The 27,751-nt window shown below is 32.7% G+C and overlaps 2 protein-coding genes across 7 annotated transcripts; one reads left to right on the top strand and one right to left on the bottom strand.

Annotated features, from left to right (window-relative positions):
• The first annotated feature begins 343 nt into the window (after positions 1–343).
• On the top strand, positions 344–27,751 carry LOC148597604 (uncharacterized). 5 transcript variants are annotated; one of them, XM_088563675.1, is made up of 6 exons: positions 344–447; positions 2,725–2,788; positions 4,074–4,089; positions 9,350–9,454; positions 10,664–10,762; positions 27,613–27,751. In XM_088563675.1, the coding sequence occupies exons 2-6, from the start codon at positions 2,738–2,740 to the stop codon at positions 27,633–27,635; spliced, it is 294 nt and encodes a 97-aa protein (XP_088419801.1). In that variant the 5' UTR covers positions 344–447; positions 2,725–2,737; the 3' UTR covers positions 27,636–27,751. The 5 variants fall into 5 exon arrangements, with proteins under 5 accessions (XP_088419801.1, XP_088419800.1, XP_088419799.1 ...); XM_088563674.1 differs by lacking the exons at positions 344–447; positions 2,725–2,788; positions 4,074–4,089; positions 27,613–27,751 and adding exons at positions 7,335–7,501; positions 11,536–11,596; XM_088563673.1 differs by lacking the exons at positions 344–447; positions 2,725–2,788; positions 4,074–4,089 and adding an exon at positions 7,344–7,501.
• On the bottom strand, positions 19,625–27,371 carry LOC148597605 (uncharacterized). 2 transcript variants are annotated; one of them, XM_088563671.1, is made up of 5 exons: positions 27,142–27,371; positions 26,463–26,481; positions 22,378–22,473; positions 21,312–21,410; positions 19,625–19,963 (listed from the first exon to the last, which is right to left on the bottom strand). In XM_088563671.1, the coding sequence occupies exons 1-5, from the start codon at positions 27,187–27,189 to the stop codon at positions 19,755–19,757; spliced, it is 471 nt and encodes a 156-aa protein (XP_088419797.1). In that variant the 5' UTR covers positions 27,190–27,371; the 3' UTR covers positions 19,625–19,754. The 2 variants fall into 2 exon arrangements, with proteins under 2 accessions (XP_088419797.1, XP_088419798.1); XM_088563672.1 differs by lacking the exon at positions 21,312–21,410 and having other exon boundaries at positions 27,142–27,365.

Genomic DNA, 27,751 nt, shown 5'->3' with positions numbered 1-27,751 from the left:
TGAAGTACACTTATCTGTTATTATTTCATATTTTCAAATTAAATTTAGGGCACCGACCGTTTCTTCATTTAATTTCTTTAGCATCATTTCAAACACTATTTGCTTATTGAAAATGCATACTTCAATGTGATTTTGAAAGATGACAGACAATAATGCACCGTGATATAGTTTTGATCTTCCTTAAAGGTGTGCTTACACGTGTTAAATATGTTCTCTGAAAGTATTAAGATTATACTCTGGTACGTTCGTTTCACCATATCCGTTTTTTTCTATTATGCATGTCAATATTTCTCGTGTTTGTAGTTAACAAGATAACAGCCGAGTTGCATATTATTGGCTGGTATCTTTATTTTCCCTGACATTTCCTGAAACGAAATTTTGTGTAGTCTGTGATTGACATTTATTAATATATTGAATACTTTCTCTGAGAGAGTGTGCTTTAAGACGGTAAGTCTTTTCAACACTTTGCAATTCTGTATTTAATTTTCTCTCTCTTTTCTTTGTTCAGTTTGTAATTTCACTTTAAATGTTTCGTTGCTCATGTGATATACATTTTGTATTTGCCACCGTTGACACATTCGCTATCACAATTTCACCATTTCTAAGACTGATTTCTTTTCAATATCATATGTGTTTTGGCAAATTATACAGAATAATTCCTTTCAATCACAAAAATAGTCCATGAATTAAGTGCTATTATCTGTAAGAATAAGCCTTTGGGTGAATCATGGTAGAATAAAACACACAAGCCTTACCATGAAATCTTATTCATAATGTTACCTGAAATGTAGGAATGTCATTCATTTCTTTTATAACCATCAGTAATACGAGGTATGAATGAGTAATCAAGGGAACCAATGTTATTGCGGCAAAAAAATGTAATCACGAGACAAAGACCAGACATTGAAAACAGACATACACAACAAAGAACATAAAGTAACTAAAATCATACATACAAAGTAACAAAAGCAAATGAGCAACTCGGACTCCACTAAAAACTGGGAGCATGGACCAGGTGCACCGGTAGGGTAAGCGTCCTCTGCTTTTCTAGAAACATCCGCCGAGTTGCTGATGAAAAGGGGTAGACAAACGAGGAAAGGAAAACTATGACTCGTTCAATAAATCAGTTTTCATGGTGCAGATGAATACACCATAACAAACGAGTTCATGATGACGACCATAAAACTTCTGTAGTGATGACTTCAATCTTGTAGCAACATAACTCTTGTTCCAGAAGCTTATTTTTTAGAGTTCTAGCGCGATACTACCAGTCTGCGTAGTTTCGGCAAGCTCTGGCATAACGTATGAGTTGTGATATGAACACTCCATACGCAGGTGCTGAAGGGATGTTGCAACAGATGAATGGAAAATTGACAATTCTAAATTAAAGGTCATCACATTTGTCGTAAAGTTTAGTCAATAGATTTCCTTTACCATCGATTTTTAAGTGTAGGTCAAGATATGAGGTTGAATTCACAGTGTCTGTAGTATCCTTTATCTCAAGTTCTTTTGGGTAGATGCGATGTATCAAATCCCCGAAATTAGGATTGTTTAAAGATAATACGTCATCTATATAGCGGAAAGTGAGATTGAATGATCTAGCCAAACGATATTCTTTCTTTTTCATTATATGAAATATAATGCAATGTCACTATCAACGGGAGATAACTCGTATTTTCTCTATCATTCATTCTCTTCTGGGTCTCGATTATCTAGGTCCCCTAGAGCATCAAAGACGATCAAACTGCCAAAGCGTCCTCAATAGACCATAAACTATGCGCCAAAATTGTCAGATTATTGTGGGTTTTTTTCTGAGCGTAATTAATAATTTGTTAACAGTTTTGTCTCATTATTATATATTCCAGCACTTAATGTTTTGAATTTACATTTAAAGTAATATATTATCAAAAAGTGGAAAAATAACACAAGGCCTTAAACTTTTAATTTAATCATCTTTCATAACATATATCCATGCTGAAACCTTAAACTTATTTGATCTTTTACTAATAAAACGTACAAAACGACAATCATGCGTGTTCACGTTCATTGTCAAAACCTTTATAAATAGTTAATACGTAGACTCTTCATAAGTATCAAATTATCACACGCCAATATTCACTTTTGAAAGTCTTATTTGCATAAAATATAATAATATTTTGAGAAATCATAAACGAGTCTTCAATAAGTGTTAATATACCTTTAAGTAAGCTATGGAAGGCCCAGAAAACAAAGTAATAAAATCAACGGTGATAGAATGATGACAATTCTTCAAAATCAAACACAAAGTAATATAATGATCTCCTGTGGCGCATACGCATGCCATCTGCGGTGGGGTTAAACTACTTTATAAGGCCTCACCATCTGCTTTTTAATGTATTGAAAGAAAACAGAAAACAAAAAACAAAAACAAAAATAAACATTCAATAATGGATCAAATTCTCTCCATGGAATACTTCAACATAAACCATAAAAAACAAGTGAGGTATCCACTTAAAGAACGACCGCAGTTATTGAAAGCTTGCTCAAAACATATTAAATAATGACAATACCGTGAAGACAATCAGTATTAGAAATAATCGATCACTACGATCCCAGCGGGCTGAATCAGGAGTTGTAACGCCAAGTACTAAATATGCAAGATTCGAAGTAGTGCAATACTCAAAATGGGTATGTTTTGGAAATATCTCATCTTCCGATGATATTTAACCTATGTTACTTTTTCAGATTTACCAGCATTATGAATAAGTTATTCCCGATTTTATTTGCATGTTCATTTAGCCTTGCTCAGGTAAATTTCACACTTTTTTCCTACGTCAACTTAGTATAACAAATCGATATAGTAAACAAATGGCAACATCTGCCGAATATTAAAAGCCTTTGAATATTTTGGTTCGATGACTACATGTATGAAACGTTTTGCGTTTAAGATAGAGTATGCATATGTTTAATCAAATCAATATATCATAATCTTTACGATTTCCTTACATTGTCATACAGTCTGTGTTCTTGAAGCCTTATTCGATGCAAGCAGTTGAAAGCAAACTGCAGTGAAGAAAAAGGTCAAAACACACCATAAGAAGTATAGTATACGCTCTACGTCAAACGTCAAACGTGCTTTTCCTTTCTTTTTGTGGGCTACAGAAAGGTTACTTTGAGTTTTTTCAACTGTTTAAAAATTAAAAACATCGACTAACAGTAAAAGAACTTTAGGTGAAAATTATTTTATTTTGAAAGGCCTGCATGTAGCTTCAATAATTGGGAATTTTAGACTATATCTAGAACTTGAAAACAACAAAATATTTATATATATGAGTAATCAAGGGAACCAAGGTTATAGCGGTAATCAACAGAATGTAATCCAGGGACAAAGCCCAGACATGGAAAACAGACATACACAACATAGAACATGAAGTAACTAAACTCATACATAAAAAGTAACAAAAGCAAATGAGCAACCACGGATTTCACTGAAAACGAAAAACTATGATCTATATTTTTAGGTAACGTTTTGAATATATGTTAAAAGAATTAGATTTATAATATTTTTTTTTTTTCAATTTTTAGATATCATTCAAAGCATCTATTAAGTGTAAGGTTTTGAAAGTATCAGGAAAATGGACAAAATCACAAATATACATGTAAAAACCCAGCGATCTGACAATCTGATTCCACTCAAACATGCTTTCTTTATCATTCTTTCTATCTCAGCATCACTTCATTTGCTGAAAAAAATTTAAATATAAAGTCTTAAAAATGATTTTTTACAAGTGTTTTGCCATTGAAGCCTTGATTTGCAATGAATTTCAATTGAATTATAACTCAATTTACCTAAGTGGTACGGAAAAATTTTCCCTTGATTCTGATGATACAAGTAGTCAAATCAAACTTTCCAAATGGCGGGTTTCTTTCACACCATGTTTTAACTTTCTGGATAAATCCAATGATGCAGACAGAGATCAAGTATTTGTATTTCAAATAGAGAAAACATATTTGAGTGATATTTTATTGTCAGATCGGTAGGGTTTTGATTCTTCAAACACTTACACTTAATTTTGTATTCGTTATATTTACAGTCAAGGAGAATACGTAGTAAGTATAAAAAGAATATAAACAAAATACAAAAATACCAACCCTATTGATATTGCCAATCTCGGTAGGCTGTGTTTATCCACCAACAACAGCGCTATAAAAGTTAATAAATGTAGATGTATAAGTTTAAATACACATTCTATACAAGACTTATCGAAATAGAAGCCTAGTGCAGCATCCAATACGGGCAGTAATGTAACCTCAATGTTTAGATTTTTAAAATTTCTAATAAAATAAATAGCTATAATACAACCTGTAAAAATATAAGTGAATGTTGTATTATTACGTAGGGTGAGCTGTGCAGTCGTGACATCTGATATTGTACCTCACAATGAATGGAAACGTCCAAAGATGATTGGTTGCACGTCTCAGACATGCAAAACATTGCAATTAAAATTAGTGGGTCCTATGCCAGTCTGCTCATGGGCTAACACCCAATCAAATTAATCAGTTAAAACGCATTGTCTGTTAAAAAATTAATGGGCTAATTATAACCTAAATATAACTGTAATCAAATGACAAAATGTATATTACGATAGGGAAATTACCTTTGGCTTAAATTTACCCAATCGCTGATCATGTACTTCCCGTTAAGAAAAACAACAAAGAATTTTAAGAAACAAAATTAAAAAAATATATTTCGAGGCAGCAATTAAAACAGGTATGCCATGTGTTTTCGAATGTTTGGTGTAATACACAACCGTTTGTGAGAGAATTATTGAAGGAATTATGTACCACCAAACCGCTTTCAGAACTTTTAACTTCTAAACTCACAACTGTCAAAGAGGGTCTGCAGTCCTACCACAACACTTGTTACTCCCGTAGTGGTATTAATGCAATGTGGATCCTGAAAAATTCGAAAGATCTTTTGGACACAAGTTCAAGACTATTATCTGAATATAATAGCATTAAAACCTATGATTTTTCAACACTGTATACTTCTATTTCCCATACTCAGTTAAAGTCCCGACTTAAAAACATTATACATCGTTGTTTTTCCAAAAAAGATGGTACACCTAGATACAAATATATAGTTCTTGGTAGAGATTCCTCATACTTTGTAAGAAATAATTCCAAATCATCGTAGAAATATGTAGAGAAAGATGTTTACAGAATGCTAGAATTTTTAATCGACAACATATTTGTCCAGTGTGGTGGACGTGTTTTTCAACAAACGGTCGGTATTCCAATGGGAACAAATTGTGCTCCTTTACTTGCTGACCTATTCCTTCACTCCTATGAGGCTGACTTTATAGATGATCTGATCTGAAAGAAAGAATATCGTTTGGCTAGATCATTCAATCTCAGTTTCCTCTATCAAGATGACGTATTATCTTTAAACAATCCTAATTTCGGGGGTTTGATACATCACATCTACCCAAAAGAACTTGAGATAAAGGATACTACAGACACTGTGAAGTCAGCCTCATATCTTGATCTACACATAGAAATCGATGGTAAAGGAAACCTATTGACTAAACTTTACGACAAATCATACGTTATGCCAGAGGTTGCCGAAACTACGCAGACTGATAGTATCGCGCTAGAACTCTAACAAATAGGCTTCTGGAACAAGGGTTATGTTGCTACAAGATTGAAGTCATCACTACAGAAGTTTTATGGTCGTCATCATAAACTCGTGGATCGTTATGGTGTATCCATCTGCACCATGAAAACCGTTTTATTCAACGGGTCATATTTTTCCTTTCCTTTCCTCGTTTGTTTACCCCGGACTTGACTTTTCATCAGCAACTCGGCGGATGTTTCTAGAAAAGCAGAGGACGCTTACCCTACCTGTACACCTGGTCCATGCTCCCAGTTTTTAGTGGAGTCCGAGTTGCTCATTTGCTTTTGTTACTTTGTATGTATGATTTTAGTTACTTTATGTTCTTTGTTGTGTACATTTTATGTCTATTTTCCATGTCGGGTGTTTGTCTCTGGATTACATTCCTTTGATTACCGCTATAACCTCGGTTCCCTTGATTACTCTTTCATCAACAAATAATACTGACTTGAATATGAAGTCAATTAGTATATTGAATAATTAAAAATGTGACACGTATTTTTTTTTCAGAAAAAAAACAACTCTGAACCAATACATGTTTGTACCATCAGCTTAAACATGCATTTTTATTTTTACATTGATCCTAACGGTAAAATATTTTATTTGAAAAAAAAACCGTCAGGGTATGGTCTAAATATTGGGACGGTTTGGTGACAATAAACTCAAATATTTTTGTTAGGCCGTGTTTCTTATGGAAAATCAATTCCAGGTTAGTCCAAAGAGGAAAGGAAAACACTTTGAACAAATCAGTTTTCATGGCGCAGAGTGATACACCGTAACAAACCACGAGTTCATGATGACGACCATTGAAACTTTTATGGTACCGATAAATGGAATTAATCACTTCAACTTTGTAGATGGTGCGTCAGACAAGGACACATTTGTCTCAAAAGTACTTTTACATGTTTTATGAGTCCCGACAAACAGTGTATCCGAACATGGGTTTTCAGCACTGGAACCAAGGGGTTTTGTTATTGATGATAGTATTGTTAGTATTTTCTTAAATTAAGGTGGGTACTGGCTACATTTGTATCAGGCCTGAACTAAACATTTCTTAAAAATTAAATCTTTATAACAACAGGAAAATTTTTGACGTCGTAGGGACAAACATAAAATATTGATTTTGGACAGACTGCAAATTGAAAGAAATTACGCTTCATGACTTGGAGACAACAAGATTTAAAATGATCACTGATATTAAAATCATGAACAGAAATGATCTTAATGGGAAAGCTTGTGTTGCAATGTTTCTTCCTCATATACATAAGTTGTTCATTTTACCCATGAATGTAAATATTAGACAATATAGGTTTTTTTTGTATTATTCTAAAAAAAATATTTGCGCATGAGAAATCATTCAACCTTTAACTGGTGTAATATACATGTATTGGATTCATAGGGTCTTTTCCCCTAACAACCTCGAAATTGATACAACCGTAAAATTCAAGGCTCCATGGGGCTATTTGTGTGAGGAATACTTTCATATATCGAATATGATTGTAAATATTTTACTTGTTATTTAATTGTATTTTTTTTTAATTTTAAATATAATACGAAACATAAAATCTCAATCTTATTTAGTGTTTTTACACTGTCGAAGCTAGAAAATGCTTCGGCTTTCCATTTAAAGATGGTACTTACGGATCACCTTTGTGACTTACTTTGATTTATTCTACTTTAGCCATAGGGTGACAACAGATTCCTGTCCATTGCTGATCATTTCTATGGCGACAACAGTTTCTTTTCCATTGCTGATCGTTTCTATGGCGACAACAGTTTCCTATCCATTGCTGATTATGATCGTTTGGTTTCTTTCTAGGTCTAATCAGATTTATCAATTTAATTTCTGTGAGTCCTCTACGCAAGGTGTTTTGGTTGTCCTTTTTTCACGTTTTTCATTGACTTTTTCAAAAAATATTATTTGTTGATAACTTTTTATTAATACATTTTCCCACTCGATTGTATAGTTAATCAACCTGTTGGTTGTTGATTTTGTAACGGGATTTATATGGTCAGTGATTATGTAACTGTTTAAAGTGAGCAATCTAATTAGATATTAGCCGATGAATAGATTTACTTTATATATTCCCGATATTCGATTGGGTTATTGTACTGACCTTCGTATTGCTACTAAGGGGTTCTTTAAGGAGTCTCGCACGGACGGTAGTGCATTGTTGTGATGTATATCTAATCATTCATCGTGAGAGATGATGTCGGACTCCACGTCTGCACAGCTAACAGGTTGTATGTAGTTATTGTTTCTGTTTCACACTGTAGTGTACGTACATTTTAGGAAAACGCAAATGAAATCAGGAAATTTCTCATTATAGAGTTTTGTAGTTATTCAGATTTAGGATTTTCTTTTACTAATGATCATCATTTTAAAACATCCATAAGGACAATTACATTCTGGATTTGTTTTCAATAACCTTCATTTTCTTCGTAAAACGTCCATATTTTTGTAAAATAGAAACTGTTACCTTTCAAGCCCACGCTTTTGTTTACATATTTTTAACGAAGTTGTCCATTTTTCCTTCATTTGATTTGATACCTCTGTATTATTAGCGGGAATGTTTACATTGGTCATGGTTACCGTCCGCCTTTTTCGTTTGTTTGCCTATTCGTTCGTCTGCATCTTTTCATCAGTTTTCTCTACAAGTACTTATCACGGCCATTTTATATTTTGACTTACTTTACATAGAATATGCAATATCATGTGTAAATATAAATATCCTTTTTTTCTGCCAAAATGCAAATGCAGAATCAATTTACTTTTATAATATATACTATATATAGAAAGAAAATAGCAAAGGAAATTTGAATGAAAATAATCCTTTTTTATTACGGTGCAAATTGCAATAGCTTTAGTCACTAAATGAATATCTGATACTGTGTGGTTACAATAGAATAGAAAATCGTTAGGATTGCGTTAAGTTTACAAAGAAAAAATTGCAACAGATTTTATTTTGTATGTTTCTTAAACATATGAAAAAAACAAACGTATGTTTTAATGAGTTTTTCATATGTTTAGGACAACCATGAAAAACATAGGAAAAGCATATGTTTTCAGTAGATGAATGAATGTTTCCAGATGATTTCAATCATAAAAGACATATATTTTTATTTTAATTGGGACAAAATATGGAGTTCATGAGATTAATGGGAATATTATATTTTCATACCAGTCCTTACCGTATGTATACATATGTTTTGAAACATATGAATCAGGGTAACAACAAAATTACCGAACACTAATCCGATTCATAATCAATTCCAGTCATCTCCGATAAAAATCTGGCAAATTAGATTTTACACCAACAGAGCAGGTGGTACCGCAATGGTCCTAACTAGGTATATATACTTCAAACGCAATGGTGGGTTAAATCTATGTTCTACAGCGCGCTAAACCTCCTTCTTCGATTGCGGCATGACTATACCAGTGGTGATTAAAAGCATTCGCATGCTATTGTCATAATAGGTTATTCAGTAGTCACATCAACACACAGAACATTCTACAAAAACAATCATTATTCATAGTTTTAGAAAAATTAGAGTATTTTTCAACCAAGGACTGACATCGTAAAAATAATTGGGTTAGAGACCTTTTAAATATATGTTGAATTTTTTTTCCATGTACCACCAAAATCATATGTTTAAGGGTTTAAGGTACCATGGATACCACCAATTTTTATTTAGTTCCAGACGTTCCAGATTTACCAATATGTGGTCCTCTTTGTGATATAGCTTGTCCAAATGGACACGTGTTGGATGCACGAGGATGTCCAATTTGTCAATGTAAATGTAAGTAGTTATATTCTTTGGTATAATTGTCTGTCTTGATTATAAAGGGGTGTAATACATGTCAAAATCTCATCGAAATCATTCCTATTCCTTTATCAGAAGCAATTACAGACCGCATACTAGAAACATTACTTAGTTTGTCATTCGGTGAATGCACTTTCCAGATAAAAATAGATTGAATAGGAAATTGGCATTTTTCAAGAGTAATCTGTCCTTCTGTCCATGCCCCCAGTTTTTAGTGGAGTCCGAGTTGCTCATTTGCTTTTGTTTCGTTGTATGTATGATTTTAGGTACTTCATGTTCTTTGTTGTGTATTTCTGTTTTACATGTCTGGCCTTGTTCCTGGATTACATTCTTTTGATTACTGTTATAACCTTAGTTCCCTTGATTATTCTTTCTTGATTTTGTTTGTTCCGGTTATTTATTAAACGGGGGTGAGTACGGTTTTCTCAAAAGTACAGATATCCGAACAGAAAAGACACTCTTTGCGTTGAGTTTATCTGCGCTTTAAATCACCCGTGTCTGACTTTTATATGAACTAGTACTTCAACAAATTGAATTCTGATGACCGGAAATGGTGAAAAAACGTAAAAATTCATGGAAACATTTGAAAATGACCCAGTTCACAGCATGTATATCATTAAAAAAGTATAATTATACATTGCTTAATGGAATTTTGTGTTGCACATTTACTCCTTGTGTTCTATGTTGTTTTTATTTACGGACTTTATTGATGATTTTGGTAATTTCTATTCTTTTGTTGGTTTTTACTGTTTCTCTAGACGCCCGCACAAATGGTTTGTTTACTTTAAACTGCATTTTTTTTCGCGCTTTGAAATAAAGCTATGAATACAAAAGATTCATATATACGGGCTGAAATCCATGAACAAAATAATCCAAAACATAAAAAAAATGCTGACAAATAACGCAAGTGAAAAGATCTAAAAGTTTCACACAAACAAACATGTTAACCCTAAGTTAAACTCGACAACACACAATCAGTTGAAAAGGGCATAGAAAATACGTTGGTTATTGATGCACATGCAGCGGATTATCTTTATTTTGTGTATTTTCATGAAGTTTTACTTCTAACGAAATGTCGGTAGTTTATTTACGGAGCACAGTAGTATTAACTCTAGAACATTTAGGTTCGGAGGGTAAAGCATGTCAAGCTTTCTTCCAACCCATTAATATAGTTGTATTCTGTAGCATATGTAGGCATAGCGTGTACAACATGTCCAATTTTCTGTGAGAATGGATACGTATTAGATCAAATGGGATGCCCAACCTGTGAATGTAAATCAAACAGTAAGTAGCATTATCCCTTATTTTTTTACCAGACAGAATATCTGTAAAACTAATTATAATTTTCTTACTTGTATATTGTTTAATACTACAGCTGTTACATTAGTATTCTTTGATTAAATATTCATTTCATTTTGGTATTAACACAAAACCTTGTTAGATTAACAAAGTACCCTGCCCAATGGTGTGATTGTTTTCTAGTCGTTTATTGAACACCCATGGATGGCCATCAGCTGCCATTTTTTTTAATTCTGGTGGGGTTATTGTTTCTTTGTCATATTCACCATTTCCTTCCCTGTTATATGTTTGTAAAACGGAAAACTCGAGGAAGGAGTTACCATTCATGCTATTATCCATTCTAGCATGTATTTATAATTCTAATGCAGTCATCTCAGTTGTTGTGCAATGAACGAAAACAAGTTGATTAGTGACCAACAAGAACCGTTACTTCTTATAGAGCCGTTAATTCTTATAGGTCACGTTAGAGGCAAAATCTTTCCTTTAGCAACAGTGATCGATTTCGCAACAAGTCTTGATTAGTCTGATAGATGACATCGCATCTTCAATGTGACTTTTTAACATACCCCTAAATGTTTACTAGGCTTTTTCTAAGGTTGACTCCAGTTTCCAAAGTTCACATCTCGACCACATTATATGTAAAATGATAATTTTGTATATCAATAAACAGATTAATAACCCGTCCAAACCAGATTGTTCCATCAAATTCTCACGTTTGCTTCAACTTTTAACATATTCATATTGATTGTTTGTTTCAGAATGAAGTTGAAATGGAAGTTGTCATAAAAAAAACGGCTAACAAATAAAGTATTTATCACATTTGTGTTTGCTAACAGGGAATTTATTTGCACGTGATTGCATATGCTAATTCTCGTAGTCGTTTATATGTGGAAAATTAAGTTTCAAACATATACGTCATGTGAATCAATTTTTGTTTATACAGCTCTGTCTTAAAAACAGGCAGAAGCTTGAGATTAGTGAGCCATGCATTAAGCACATACATTAATTGATTGGAAATCATTTAGTAAGCCTCAAATAAATTGTGTTCAACAATAAGAGTGAGAGTTATTGATAACCCTTGAAGCTGTTAATTTATTTTTAATATTGTGTCTCTAAGAAAAGCATGCAAAATTGTCCAAAAGTGATTTCAGCAATTACTTATAATTTATAATGCATTGAAAAGGACCCATGTGAAACGAAATTCTGCAATTTTTGTTTTCTGTAAAATCCAGGATGGCCGAGATATGGCCATTTTTTCCCCTGAGATTTCCATAGGAAAATGTCAATTTTCAGGTAAAAACATGAACAATTAAGACTTTATTCATTCATAAAAGTTTTAATATATGATAAATCAGCTTGATTTACGAAATAAAATATAATTAGCCTTTTCTAAAACAATAGGCAGATTGTTATTATCAGTGATCACAAAAACTATAAATAGGTTTAAAAATTTGGAAATTTGCCAAATTTTAAAAATTCCTTATTTTAACCACATATTAACTTCTTATTGCCGAAGTAACGCTTTTAAATATTTTTTTATTGAAACATAATGATGCACCCTAGTAGTATAAGGAAACAAGGGCTGTGGCTGGGAATATATCAAATAACAATTTTATAGCATGAGTTGGCATGGTGGGGCAAAAATTGCTAGAAAACAAAATCATTCTGGTGCTCAACATTGATCCTTTACCTCATTAAAAGTGCCTACAAGTACGAAAAATCTAAAAAAAAAAAAAAAAAAAAAAAAAAAAAAAAGATTTGTAACTTCATACTCTATGTTAATAACATAAGTAACTCTTATGTTTTGACATATAAAAGCACAACAAAGCTGGGGGTCGAACTATGAATACCCAATTTAGGCATTTCGCATGCATGTTCACTAGAAAAGAAATAATCAGGCATAAGTGCATACATCTACCACAAATCAAAAGCATTTATCATCATTAAGAATATTTTCCACATCAAAGTACTAATTTTATAAACGGTACATCCATAAAACTGACAAGGAATCTTTAACAATATCATTTGTATCCTTTAAGGGGAGGTAATTTCTTAAGAATGGATTATAGAAATATAGCAGATTTGGATTTACATTAGCATGCTGTCCAATGTGTGTCTCTAACCGACAACTTACTTAAGTTAATCAGAATTAAAACATCTTGCCAATATCTTTTTAACAAGAAAGATTCAGTTTTAATTTCCATAACATGACATACATGTACATACATTTGTACCTGTAACTTATACATGTATATGCATAAATGCAATATATAAATTTCAAACACATGAACATTTTGTACATTTGAATTTTTTAACAAGGTTGGTAATGTTTTTTCCAGTTTGTTTCCAATCCCCATCATACATTTGTAAGCTATAGAATTCAAATCCTGAATTTATCCGTATATCCATACGGGTCTTTTTCAATTGAAGTGTTTCAACATTTCCTGCTACCTCACACTCTCCCAGAAGACTCCTTTGCCTGTAATAGAAATGGACTAGCTCATTATTTTACATGTTTGTTTAAAAAGAGTATTACTCAGAATTTCAGTGAATACTAGGAATCACCTTTACATATATGTACATGTACAAACATAACAAGTAGGAAACCTCATGAACATTTAATATTTTATGGAGGGAATGATGGACGGGAGACTGTTACATTTTATAAGTAACTCCGTATATAAATATCATAGTTATTTAGCATTTTACTAAGTAATTTAGGGAATACATTTTGTCTTATTTCTCAAGAAACCAAAGCAAGGGCAGCGAATACTACTAAATATTCTATTGGATCACGAACAGAAAAAAAACACATCATTTATGAATCAATTTTAAAATGAAATTAGCAAATGTGTAATATATGGTCGGTACATAATGTATTTTCCAGTGTTTCTAGGTTGTTATATTTAATCCCTTTTGGCCAGTGGGTGGCCAAATCAGAGAACAGTCCTAGACACTGAAAAGGGATAAGGTTGAATTGTATACAAGCATTACAAAATGTATTCAACACATTCATTGAGAATCAGGCTTTTCCATTAATATTCAGTACATTGTACCATACATTGTACATGTACATGTACAACTGCATAATGTACATGTGTACTTTTTTTCAGTAGTAATCGAAATGTTTTGGGCTATTATATTCTTATTTTTCAAAATAATGATTATATCAGTACAGTACATTTGACTTACCTGTCTTTATTCAATCCATTACTGGTGTTAAAGTTTTCGTGATCCTGTTCATCATTTATCAATACACAATTTCGTTCTATCCTTCACACACATTCATAGCAACATTAAAAAATGTTGTGATGTGTTCTCTCGAAACCTTTTAAGCATCGCTTTAATTCATGCTAAATGACAGTCTGCGTTGGGCTCATAGGCAAATTTTTGGATGGTTAAGCAGTGTTTCATAACAATCCACGATCTCCACTACTCTATCATTACCACCCATAATTACGTCGATATTTGTTTGTAATGTTGGGGATGGGAACATCTAATTTTCCATACCAATTATTTCATATTCCTATGCTTCACCCATCGCATCCAAAATTTTCAATTATAAAAAGCTATTGCAGAACCTCGAGATTGAGGGCTTCAAGGCTAAACCACCTGACTGTTCTTGCAAAACCTCTCCTTTCAAATATTGTCCTTTTGGTCACGTCGTTACGGGAGATTTAACCATTCGAAAACGAATCTCTGGTTAATATCCTTTCTTAAGGTCCCAAATACCGCGAACCACGCTCCATAAATTGGAATTATAACTTTTAAGTTCTTATGGATGCCGTCGAGGACTATCCAAGAAAATGGATAAAACGAGAACAAAAAGACATTGATTCTCTGTCAGAGTGGTTAAAGGCCGTGAGGTCTTTAATTTTGAAACGAATGAAAGTTTTAAATAGGTCAATGAGTGCCAAGACTACATCAGTTTTCAAAGACCCCGATGTAGCAAAAACATTGTCTACTATGCATGACAAATATGTTGTCGTACCAGCAGACAAAGCCCAAAACAACATTGTTTTTGTCTGCAAAACGTTTTATATCCAATGTCTATTATCAGAGGTAGACATAGAAAACAATAGCAGTGATAAGACCTACACTGCTACCACTATCTCCAAAAAAGAGATTGTGGAAAAACCATAAATCTGTGCTATCCTCTTTTGGTCTCTCTACCAAGGACGATGATTGTGATTTACCGTCTATGTACTGGATTCCTAAACTTCACAAGAATCCATACCAACAACGTTTCATAGCTGGATCTGCAAAATGTACCACCAAACCTTTTTCAAAACTTTTAACTTCTATACTCACTACTGTCAAAGAGGGTCTACAGTCCTACCACAACACTTGTTACTCCCGTAGTGGTATAAATTCAATGTGAATCCTGAGAAATTCAAAAGATCTTTTGGAGACAATCAGTTCAAGACTATTATCTGAATGTAATAGCATTAAAACCTATGGTTTTTCAACACTGTATACTTCTATTCCCCATACTCAGTTAAAATTCCGACTTAAAACATTATACATCGTTGTTTTTCCAAAAAAGATGGTACACCTAGATACAAATATATAGTTCTTGGTAGAGATTCCTCATACTTTGTACGAAATTATTCCAAATCATCTTCCAAATATACAGAGGAAGATGTTTACAAAATGCTGGAATTTTTAATCGACAACATATTTATCCAGTGTGGTGGACGTGTCTTTCAACAAACGGTCGGCATTCCAATGGGAACAAATTGTGTTCCTTTACTTGCTGACCTATTCCTTCACTCTTATGAGGCTCACTTTATAGCTGATCTGATCAGAAAGAAAGAATATCGTTTGGCTAGATCCTTCAATCTCAGTTTCCTCTATATAGATGACGTATTATCTTTAAACAATCCTAATTTCGGGGATTTGATACATCGCATCTACCCAAAAGAACTTGAGATAAAGTATACTACAAACACTGTGAAGTCAGCCTCATATCTTGACCTACACTTAGAAATCGATGGTAAAGGAAAACTATTGACCAAACTTTACGATAAAAGTGATGACTTTTCATTCAGAATTGTCAACTTTCCTTTCATCTGTGGCAACATCCCTTCGGCTCCTGCGTATCGAGTGTTCATATCACAACTCATACGTTATGCCAGAGCTTGCCGAAACTACGCAGACTTTTTGTAACGCGCTACAACTCTAACAAATAGGCTTCTGGAACAAGGGTTATGTTGCTACAAGATTAAAGTCATCACTACAGAAGTTTTATGGTCGTTATCATGAACTCGCGGATCGTTATGGTGTATCCATCAGCACCATGAGAACTGATTTATTCAACGGGTCATAGTTTTCCTTCCCTCGTTTGTCTACCCCGGACTTGACTTTTTATGAGCAACTCGGCGGGTGTTTCTAAAAAAGCAGAGGTCGCTTACCCTACCGGTGCACCTGGTCCATGCTCCCAGCTTTTAGTGGAGTCCGAGTTGCTCATTTACTTTTGTTACTTTGTATGCATGATTTTAGTTACTTTATGTTATTTGTTGTGTATGTCTGTTTTCCATGTCTGGTCTTTATCCCTGGATTACATTCTTTTGATTACCGCTATAACCTTGGTTCCCTTGATTACTCTTTAGCAGTGGAAGGAGTGCGAATTTACTGATGAAAAATGGCGTAAAATAAAAAAAATATGTAAATACTTAAAAATGACTGTTACTATAAATAGAACAATGTTTGACAAGAATTATTAGCATTTTGAGAAGTCTTAACTTACTTCCTTCCGACCCAAACATAAATTTTCAGTCAATGCAAAAATGACATTTGGACAAAAAATGAGTTTTTGCCTGGCTTCTCAAAGACAGCCTCTTACTACAGAAAAGTACGGAAAATTTCCGCCAGAATTTTTATACAACCAATGAATTCCCGAAATTCAGCAGATCCAATAAAATGAACACTCTACGAGTTGTTTTTAGTTCATTGCATATGCATTTGAACAGTTCTCTCAATTATCGTAAGATATGAAGAAACATCCACTGCCTGTATTTTAAGCAGACCTATGCTTGAAAACCATTTTATATAACTGATGTACAATAACAAACAATACAATAAATCACAAATAAAGAAGATTAAAAAAACTTGATATATTCTAATTGACGTTGATGAGTATGTTGTGTACACGTTTAGGTTTAGATTGCAACATGTTCAAAATTAATGTACATGTTGCAGCTTTTATGACAAGAACACACAAGTTGGAACCTGTACGATCATTTCTGTATATGTTGCAACTTCTACATCATGAATTTGTTTGCAATTTGTACAAACCTTTTTTTGTAGACACTTAAGTATCAAATTATATCAAGTACAGAATGTATATATTTGAAATAAACTTAAGTGTCAGTCTCTGTAAAAATAAAGCAGTCAGTGAAACATAGAATAAAAAACAACCATTTTAAAAGTTTAATTTGACTCAGAAGCAAGGGGAAAGACAGGTTATTCGATATCATTTTGTAAATTGAGTTAGAATTTCAATGAAATGCACCAAAAATGAGCATTGCAAGGACAAATGTATTTTTTTCTGTTCAGTCAATATATTGTCAGTTTGATTTTGTCATGATAAGGCACGTTTTCTTCCCATTGCTATGATACTTGATATAAATTTGTTGGTAGAATTAATGTTGAGAATCAGCCATCTTGCAACCTTGTGTTATAGTGTTAGGTGTCTTATAACTACAACTCAGTTCTAACTGATTGGACATCGACAATCAGCATCATTCAGTTTGGACATTTTTTAGTATTGATTTGTTATTGATTTAATTAGTTTTTCTTATACATCTTTCAAAAATCAAAAGTATTAGTTGAAATGTTTAAGATTAACTTTAGAAGTACAACATTTGGCTTAAAATATATAGAAACACACATCTCATGGAATGGTTTGTACAAGTTGTAACCAATTTTATGATAATGATTGTACGTTAACAGTTATACAGGTTGCAATTTACATTTCGTGCCATACAAGTTGCAACATGTATAACAATTGTACAGATTACAATTTGTATGACATTCCACCTTGTGTACAACTAGATTATTATAAGTCAGTCGGTCAGAAATATTGCCAAGTTTGAGCATGTGTGTGGACTAATCATTAGATTTGCCACATTTACTACAGCGTAATAAAGTAGGCATTGGATATAATTCGTTTTAGGCTACAATAATGGTTCACGTATTGGTAATCTATGTTAAAGCATTAAGAAACTCTCCACATAAAAATCATACAATAAGTGATTCATGGTTGGAATGCCTACATATTATTATTTTTTGATATTTTATTTAAAAAGTTACAGTAAACAGAAATTAACATGCGGCGTTTTATAGAACCTATGTTAATAAAAGATATAACTGTTATAGAATGGGCCGTAGAATTTCAAATTAAGGGATATAACTCTAAAAATAACACTAAAATACAACAGAAACTATTTGATTTTCAATGTGAATAAACCCCTATGAGCAGACAGATTAGAATGAATAATTACACATTTCATTATATAGACCTATAAACAACTTCATAACAAAAATAAAAATGTGTAGCGTTTTTAGGGGGGTGTATCACATTTTTACAGAATTTGCATGATTCTTACTAACACAGCTACTTAAAGGGAATTGTCCCTACACAACTGTATTTTTTTCTTCTTACCTTATGGATGTGGCTAAGTTCAGTCATTTAATTCTTCTAACTACTAATCTTACAACATTTGTCTAGTGGTAATGCTTATAAGCCTAATTATATTACTCTTTCACTACAACTTTTACTGTTCCTCAGGTAAACGTAGATTTGTAATGAACTTTATTTGATCATTGATCGGATTGGTGATCGGTAACTTTGTTTTTACTCTCATTTTGACTATTGTTCAGTGTTTATCAGTTCTGTAACTTTATTGTTACCCTTATTTTGACTATTGTCCAGTTTTTATCAGTTCTGTAACTTTGTTGTTATACTTATTTTGACTATTGTTCAGTGTTTATCAATCATGTAACTTTGTTGCTATACTTATTGTGACTATTGCCCAGCGTTTATCAGTTCTGTAACTTTGTTGCTATACTTATTGTGACAATTGCCCAGTGTTTATCAGTTCTGAAATCTTGTTGTTATCCTTATTTGACTATTGTTCAGTGTTTATCAGTTCTATAACTTTGTTGTTACCCTTATTTTGGCTATTGCCCAGTGTTTATCAGTTCTGTAACTTTGTTGTTACCCTTATTGTGACTATTGCCTAGTGTTTATCAGTTCTGTAACTTTGTTGTTACCCTTATTGTGACTATTGCCTAGTGTTTATCAGTTCTGTAACTTTGTTGTTACCCTTATTGTGACTATTGCCCAGTGTTTATCAGTTCTATAACTTTGTTGTTACCCTTATTTTGACTATTGCCCAGTGTCTATCAGTTCTATAACTTTGTTGTTACCCTTATTGTGACTATTGCCCAGTGTCTATCAGTTCTATAACTTTGTTGTTACCCTTATTTTGACTATTGCCCAGTGTCTATCAGTTCTGTAACTTTGTTGTTACCCTTATTGTGACTACTGCCCAGTGTTTACCAGTTCTGTAACTTTGTTGTTACCCTTATTGTGACTACTGCCCAGTGTTTATCAGTTCTATAACTTTGTTGTTACCCTTATTGTGACTATTGCCCAGTGTTTATCAGTTCTGTAACTTTGTTGTTACCCTTATTGTGACTATTGCCCAGTGTTTATTATTTCGGTTACTTAGTTTGATGTTTTGACATTTTTTATTTCACCTTGAATCTGTAGACAGTTGCTGCTTCCACACCCTTTTGTTTCAAGTTTATATTTTTGTAAATGAATTATTAAACAAAGAGTGGTATTAAAGTATGTATTTGTTCTGACGGTGCAGTGAATTAGCAATGAAATAAAATCAGATTATTTTGAATGACAGATGCAAACATTGCTACTTCATGCAGTACTGTAGATGCCACTGGCGGCCAGATATCAAACTACTTTTGCTTTGTCGTTTTCGTGTAACGGTGGCGTTATTGGCCAAGAGTGCTTAGGTCCAACACATTTTCTGGTACAACCAATTAAACAGCATTTCTGTTTTCCTGTACAATCTACATCTGATTTGCATCTGTGCTGTAGCTCTGTTGGGCATTTGATGTTGGATTTTGAATTTTCTGGACATGTCCGGATTATTGGGATTGCTGAAAAAAATATTAATTTTAACTCAGCCTTCAGAAACCTTCTTTTATTGTTCTTCTTTAACAAACACCATTAAATTCATTCTACCCCGGACTTGACTTTTTTTAACAACTCGGCGAGTGTTTCTAGAAAATCAGAGGACGCTTACCCTACCGGTGCACCTGATCCATGCTCCCAGTTTTTAATGGAGTCCGAGTTGCTCGTTTGCTTTTGTTACTTTGTATGTATGATTTTAATTACATTGTGTGCTTTGTTGTGTATGTCTGTTTTCCATGTCTGGTCTTTGTCCCTGAATTACATTCTTTTTATTACCGCTATAACCTTGGTTCCCTTGATTACTCATTCAATAGTACATTCTATGGAATATCTAAACATAAACCATATAAACAAAGGAGACATCAACTTAAAGAACGCTCGCAGTTACTGAAAGCTAGCTCAGAAGAAGGAATACCATCACAACTACCAGCATTAGTCACTACAATTCAAGTGGGCTATAGATTTGGAGTAGTAATTTCAAGTACTAAATAGGCAATATTCTATCTAGTGCAATACTAAAAAATGATTTAGTTTTTATGTAGGGATGTGATTAGGGCCTAATATCACTAAAGTTGAAAATCGTTTCCTTTACAAATAACTCAAGTAAGAGCAGTCGATAAAGCAATCGGATTTTGCTTGAAAGAATGTGCTTTATAGACTACATTTCTGTAAATCAAAACTAGATGGACATTGCCATTTTAATTTTACAACTTGCAGGCGCTATAATATATTTGTATCACAGTTTTGTAGCGGCTAACAAAAAAAAACACAAGTAGTCATTGTTTTTGCGAGTTTTGTGATATCGATACCCGGATACCCCCAGGGCAATTATTTTCTGTTATTTAACATTTGACACTTATTGCAATTGCAAGCATAACAGACCAGTTGTGAAATATAAGTACCATACGAGGATGCTTCAGGAATATCACCATCTATGTGAAATCAACTATATTAAAGTAAAAGTTATCTGTTTTGCCATAACTTTTCGTTTGAAGGTTTCCGTTTTTTTCCGTAATACATCTAATCCAAAAAAAAGGTTCAGACTTAGTCAGCTTCAATTCTTTTGGTAGATATCTTGAACATTGTGGTTGAAGTTAGGAAACTGCCTGAGAGGAAATAATTCTAAGAGTTCTGATTAAGGCCAAGTAGAATATAAATCACCAATAAATAGCAGGTGAAAGTCTTAAAAATTAGTACCATGCTCTTAAGTGCTTGGTGTTATCATAAAGATTTATTTTGTCATTGTTATTTATATGATCGTGTTTGTACACGTTTACGATCTACCGCAAACTGACATTAAATAAGTATACTCACGAGGTGGTTTACACTCACAAGTGAGACACCCATGTTTGTCCACCTTATGTCCATAGTCACAATGATGTGCACATCTTATTTTTAGACATGGTGGAATGGCTTATAAATAAATATTAATCGTATTTTATTGTGCTGATAAATTTAACAAATATTTTAGTTACTAACAAAAAGGAAGAAAACACAATCCACCATCAGCAGATCAATTTTTGAATGTATATGTGGTTTGCATTTTCTAATAATGATGTCTTCATATCGTCAAATAGTATATGTCGGTACAACCCCATCTTTAACACCTGCGCACTGTCTCTTCTCTTTCTCTGTCACTCCGAGACAAAACACTCATTTAAAAACGTTTACGAGATGGTTTAACGGCTGAGAGGTTACCTAATACTATACTGATACTTATTCAATAAATGGTTTACTTGGATATGTGGTTTATTTCTAAATTAATCCAACTTCCACATGGGGGATGTTAAAATGAACAGCTGTTATTTTTGCTACGCCTAGGGAAATTTTTGTCAAAACAATTACCATATTTGTCATATAAGAAAGGAAATAATTCCTTCCAGAGTAGCTTTGTACTCATTTTAACACGGGTTTTGGCATTAATATTCTCATTTAACACCTCGCTGTTACTTGGTGTTAATTAATCGAATATAAATGCCGTACCCATGTCAAAATGAGTACAAATCTACCCTCTCCATGAATTATTTTTTAAATATATTATTATGATTTTATGCTATTCCTACGATGGACGGATCTCATTCTTTTCTTACGGTGCACCGCCATATGTTGCAGTGAGGAGATTGTGTGAGACTTTTTTCTGGGAAGGCTGAATATATTTCTACACAGCCAGTATATAATTTCCAAATTATTATTAAATGAATAAATAAATAAATATAAAATTATATCCATCGACGTATTAAAAGACAAAACTGATCCTAGTGGGAACCTTGCATTAATGATTTGACTCACAAATTTACTCATTATTGACATTTGTAATAAGCATTATTCGATCTTGTTTGGTCTTATTGCTATGTATAAATTGATTAAAGTGAGAACGTACGATGAGGATTACATATGCATCTCGGACATCCTCTGTCGTCCAAGACGTAACCATGATGACAATGCATTCTACATACTCCGTCACAGTGAGGTCGCACTGAAATGAAAGAAAAACAAAAAACTAAAAAGGGACACTGCATGCCTATATTTTCCAAGATTTTAGTTGATATTAATACGATTTTAGGCTTTTCCCTTTAGGGAGGAAGTTATTCGTTTGATATAAGATTTGACTTCGTTGAAAATGATGTGATCTATTGTTCGTCTGCCTTAACGAGGTGGACCTAGGGTAAGAGACATAACTTTTGAAATCAGTGATATGTTTGTATCATATTAAATTTCATCAAAGTCTATTCAGCTTTCATTTGAAACCGAATGAAATTAGTCCAAGTTACTTTGTTGCTTACATGCAATTGATGTAAAATGCTGAATACAAACGTTCTAATGATTTGTAAGAGCGTTGTCCCTTACCCTAGGTCTACGTCCTTAAACAATCACTCCTAACTGCATACGTGATTTCATACAGAACGATTGTATACTTTTCATGTTTCAGAGCCTATTCATATATAGGACGTCAATGACGCTCCTACTCTACTAACACTACCTTGCAAAGCTTATTAGAAAATAGCAGAAACAACATTATATCTGAGCCTCGATCTTGTGCCAACTGGCATGAGAATGGAGAAAAATGTACTGAATATTTTTGTAAACTTGAAAAGCAATGTTCTGTGAACAAGACAATTAATGAACTTGTCGATGATAATTCTAACCATTTGTCAGACCAGTACTTTATTCTAAAGGAACAAGAACTTTTTTTTTCACTAAGCTTTATTCTTCGCAAAATGTAGACAATTCTGATCAATCCTTTTTTGAACATGAAGTTAAACTTTCTAAAAAACAAAAAAAATGTCTGTGAAGGTAATTTGACTTTTAAAGAATGCTTTGGAAAAAATGTCCAATGGGAAAATCCCAGGGTCAGATGGGTTTACCGTTGATTTTTATAAATTCTGGGGTGATATTGGTCCTTTTATCCTTCGATCTTTCCATCATGGTTATAAGGTGGAACATTTTTCACCATTCCATACCAAGGAGTTATTACATGTATACCAAAAGAGGATAAGGACAGACGTTTTATTAGTAATTGGAGACCTATTAGTCTTCTTAAAACTGACCTAAAAATTGCTTCAGCTGTGTTGGCTAATAAAGTAAAATCAGTGCTCCCACACATCATTAGTGACTCACAAAATGGTTTCATTGAGGATAGATTTATTGATGAAAATACTCGCTTATTATATGATCTTATGCATTATTTGGAAGAAAACAACAAATCTGGATTGCTACTTTTAGTAGACTTTGAAAAAGCTTTGACTCTATTGAATGGGATTTTTTAACGAAAGCTTTGAAGAGTTTTAATTTTGGTACTTCTTTTTGTAAATGGTTTAAGGTCATATACACTGGAGCCAAAAGCTGTGTGATCAATAATGGTCACATGTCAAACTTTTTGATTTAAATAAAGGTTGCAGGCAAAGAGATCCATTATCTCGCTATCTCTTTATTATTTGTGTTGAATTATTGGCTATCAAACTAAAGAACAATAATGCGTGGAGTCATTGTTAATGATTCTGAACCTCTTATTAGTCAGTATCCACATAATACCTTTTTAATGTTAGACGGTACAGAGTCTTCATAAAAGGATACCATAAAATGTTTTGATTCCTTCCACTTAGTATCTGGTATAAAGGTTGATAAATCAAAAAGAGCAGTTTGGGTTGGGAGTAAGAGATTTTCTGATCATGTCCTGTGTCCAAATTTAGATTTAAAATGGTCACATTCTAATTTCCCTGTTCTGGGTATGGGCTTTTCCTTAGACTGAGGTGCTATGGTTGATATAAATTTTGCAAGAAAAATTAAAGAGGTATCAAGAGTGTTAAAAAGTTGGGAACATAGAAAACTGACACTTATGGGAAAGGCTACTGTGGTTAAAACATTAGCAATTTCAAAGCTAATTCACCTCTTTACATCATTACCAAACCTACCAGACCAAAAGCTAAATGAACTTAATTCTATGTTATTTAAATTCATTCGGAATGGCAAATCAGACAAAATTAGGAGGAATACTCTGATAGGTGACTTTGAACAGGGTGGGCTAAACATGTTTCATATTCAGTCTTCTGTGTCTTATAATAAGGAGAGTTAGGTACAGAGATTCTTTAGGAATCCTGATGGCCATTGGCAAAAACTTTTGTTAAAGAATTTTAACAATTATGGAGGTGAACGTGTCTTTCAACTTCAAAAAGAAAAAAAATCAAGGATATAAGTGTAAAGGCTGCTAATCCTTTTTGGAGAGATGTTTTATGTAGTTTATCATTTGCAAAACCAATAGTGAAGAATTGTGTGCAAAGTATCCTATCTATCGATATCCTGAGTTATGTACCTTGTGAAGAAATGAAGTATTACACAGGTTGGAAACATTTTGGTGTTCAACATTTGTACGATATTATAGATCCACAAACATAGAGCTTTATGTCTTTTGATAGAATCAAGGAAGTGATTATAAGTAATAATTTTATGAGATATTACAGCCTGATATCTAGCATACCAAAGTTTGTAAAAGATTACATTAGAAATAATGTAAATAATATTACTTTTCATAAATTTCATGCAGAAGATTCTTTTCTCAAGTCATTATTATCAGGAAAAAAAAAGCAAGTTTGTTAATAAAAACTTAAGAGATGGCGTATTTTTCTCACCAAATGCTAAACTTGAAAAGTTGGAAGAAGTGCTTGAGATAGAAATTAATGATTTTTTAAAAATATTTCTATCTTTTGAAAAAGGTATGCAATCACATTTATATGAAATCTTTTCAATATAAGATACTTCATAGAATTCTTTCCACAAATAAATTTTTGTACTTAATACATCTAAAAGATACAAAATACTACTTTTTGTGGATCTGAAGAAGATACTATTCAACATCAACATCTCTTTTATGAATGTAGAATTATTAAGTGTTTTTTGGATATTGTGTCATATTATATAAAGAAGTTTTATCAAGATTTTCAATTGAACAAATCAAGTATTATTTTTAGGATACACTGATGAGACTCTTAATTACATTGTTGTTGTTATAAAAAAAAAATTATCTTTACCAATGTAGGTTGAGAGAGAAACTTCCAAACGTTATAGAACTAAAATCAAAACTTCAATATTTATACGATTTAGAGAATTCATTACAGTAAAAAACAATAAAATTCTGAACTTTGAGAGAAGATGGACCTCTTAGACATATATTTCCATAATTATTATGTCATGTAAATATATATCGATAGAAGCAAAACTTTTCTCTTTTAAATGTATTAAGCAAAGCAGAAAATGTGAAGGCTGGGTGAGATTGTGAGTGAAATGCCTTTTCTTCTTCCTTTTACAATGTGTAATTTATTTGTGTTAGATTTACACCAAAAAATGATAGTCAGTCATGCTTTCTCTTTGCAAAGCTTACACGTAGAGGGTAGTATTGTTATTTCTGTTTCAGTTTATTAATTTCGTCGACGCAAGGTCATTTTATTTATAACGAGAATAGGTATTGTGAATATTTCAAAAAGACAAAAACACCATCAGGATGAATACATTAGCCCTTGGGCACCCATTGGTTTTCAATGAACAACGAGAAACCCCTCACTTTACAGGGCTGCAGCTGGCCCTAAAACATCATTACAGAGAAAGAGCTGCCCCTGTATACTTAATTAAAATAAACACAAACTGAAGGTGAAAATGAAACAAAGCATACAGAGGCAAGAAATTTCCTGATTTAGGACAGACGCAAAAAAAAATGCAGCGGGGTTAAGTACCTTAGCGTGATCACAATCCGCCCCTTAGTATGTTCCCGTTAAAAATATAATATAATATATAATGCGCATACAGAGATGTGAACATTTGTGAAAACGTAATTATGGAATCAATCATATTTCGTGTTTATAGTTTTAAATGATGTATAAAGACTTTTGTTTATTTTCGAGCTAATTAGAAATAACATAATAGAACATTTTAATCGACTTAAAATTCCCAAAGTTACATGCTTCTTTAACTTACCGATCGCCGATGACTTTTCCTATAAAAAAGACAAAACAAAACGTGTCTAACCGATGTGCAGGTTGAACGATATATCTCTATCAAGCATCAAAATATCCAGGTTCAATAATATTGAAAAGTCCATATCCAGTATATAAAACTTCATTATAAATCTTACAACTTTTCCTAAGTCGGCCGAAGCCGGATAACTTATCGGACATGTGATAATAAAAAGAGAAGAACTATCTTGCAAGTAATACACATCATTATATAACAGTAATTTAACAAATGTTTTCTATGTAAACAATTTCGATAATTCACTCTGTAAAATAAATTCTGTACTTTTCCACTCGGAATGTCTCCTGCCAAAACGTTACAACACGAATATCAATCCGCCGTACACAACATTAAAAATATATATTGAAAATAGCAACTAAGTAAGGAGGAAGTCTATAGTAAAGTTATAATACTCAATTAGTTATCGTGAATAACTAGAATATGATCTTGCCAACAACCCATTATGATAAATATCGTGCGCAGAATCAACTGCGTTTATCAGCATCGTGATCATATTTTGGTTATTCACTCTTTCCAATTAATTATCCTATTCATATAGTGCTAAAATAAAAAAAAATCATCAAAATACCGCCTGTCACAATATAACAAAATTATAAAGAAACAAGAATATAAAGACACTTACTTGTGCACCTATGGTTACCATAATCAGGATCAAAACAATTTTAAACATTTTACAGATGTGTCTAACACTACAAGAATGATATTCAACTTGTAACAGACAACTGCCTAATTTAAGATCCGGCTGTCCTACATATGTTTTGTATTTCGTGGATTCATTACAGTTAAAGGTCAATAGGATGTCGTTTTCAAAATATATTATCTAAAATTCCCTTCTCAAGCCGTCATGTCAAGCACATTATGTAAATATATATATTATGAGTAAAAAATGCGTGTGGAAAGACAATATTAAAGATTATGATCTTCTAAAATGTGGTAAATTTGCCATTAACTTCTTGTACTGTATTTCCATTCTGATAATTTATAGAAAATTTCAGTCATTCCATTAACAATTGCGCAATTTGTTGTCATCATTGCATTCATCAAATATTTTTCAATTGTCTCACAATACATCATGCATTGGTTTACATTTCAGATGAACAGACTATAAACTTATAACACCAGTAAGCATTGTGAATTTGAGTAGACGTAAAAAAAAGGAAACTACAATATTACCGAACACTATTCCGATTCATAATCAAAGTTCAAGAAGAATCAATAAAATAGATATCACA

The sequence above is a fragment of the Perna viridis genome, chromosome 15, assembly GCF_037379345.1.
Source record: "Perna viridis isolate PV_CMFRI_1.1 ecotype Kerala chromosome 15, ASM3737934v1, whole genome shotgun sequence".
NCBI classification, from domain to species: domain Eukaryota; kingdom Metazoa; phylum Mollusca; class Bivalvia; order Mytilida; family Mytilidae; genus Perna; species Perna viridis.
The sequence above is the reverse complement of the archived record's forward strand: the minus strand, read 5'-3'. Positions and strand labels throughout refer to the sequence as shown.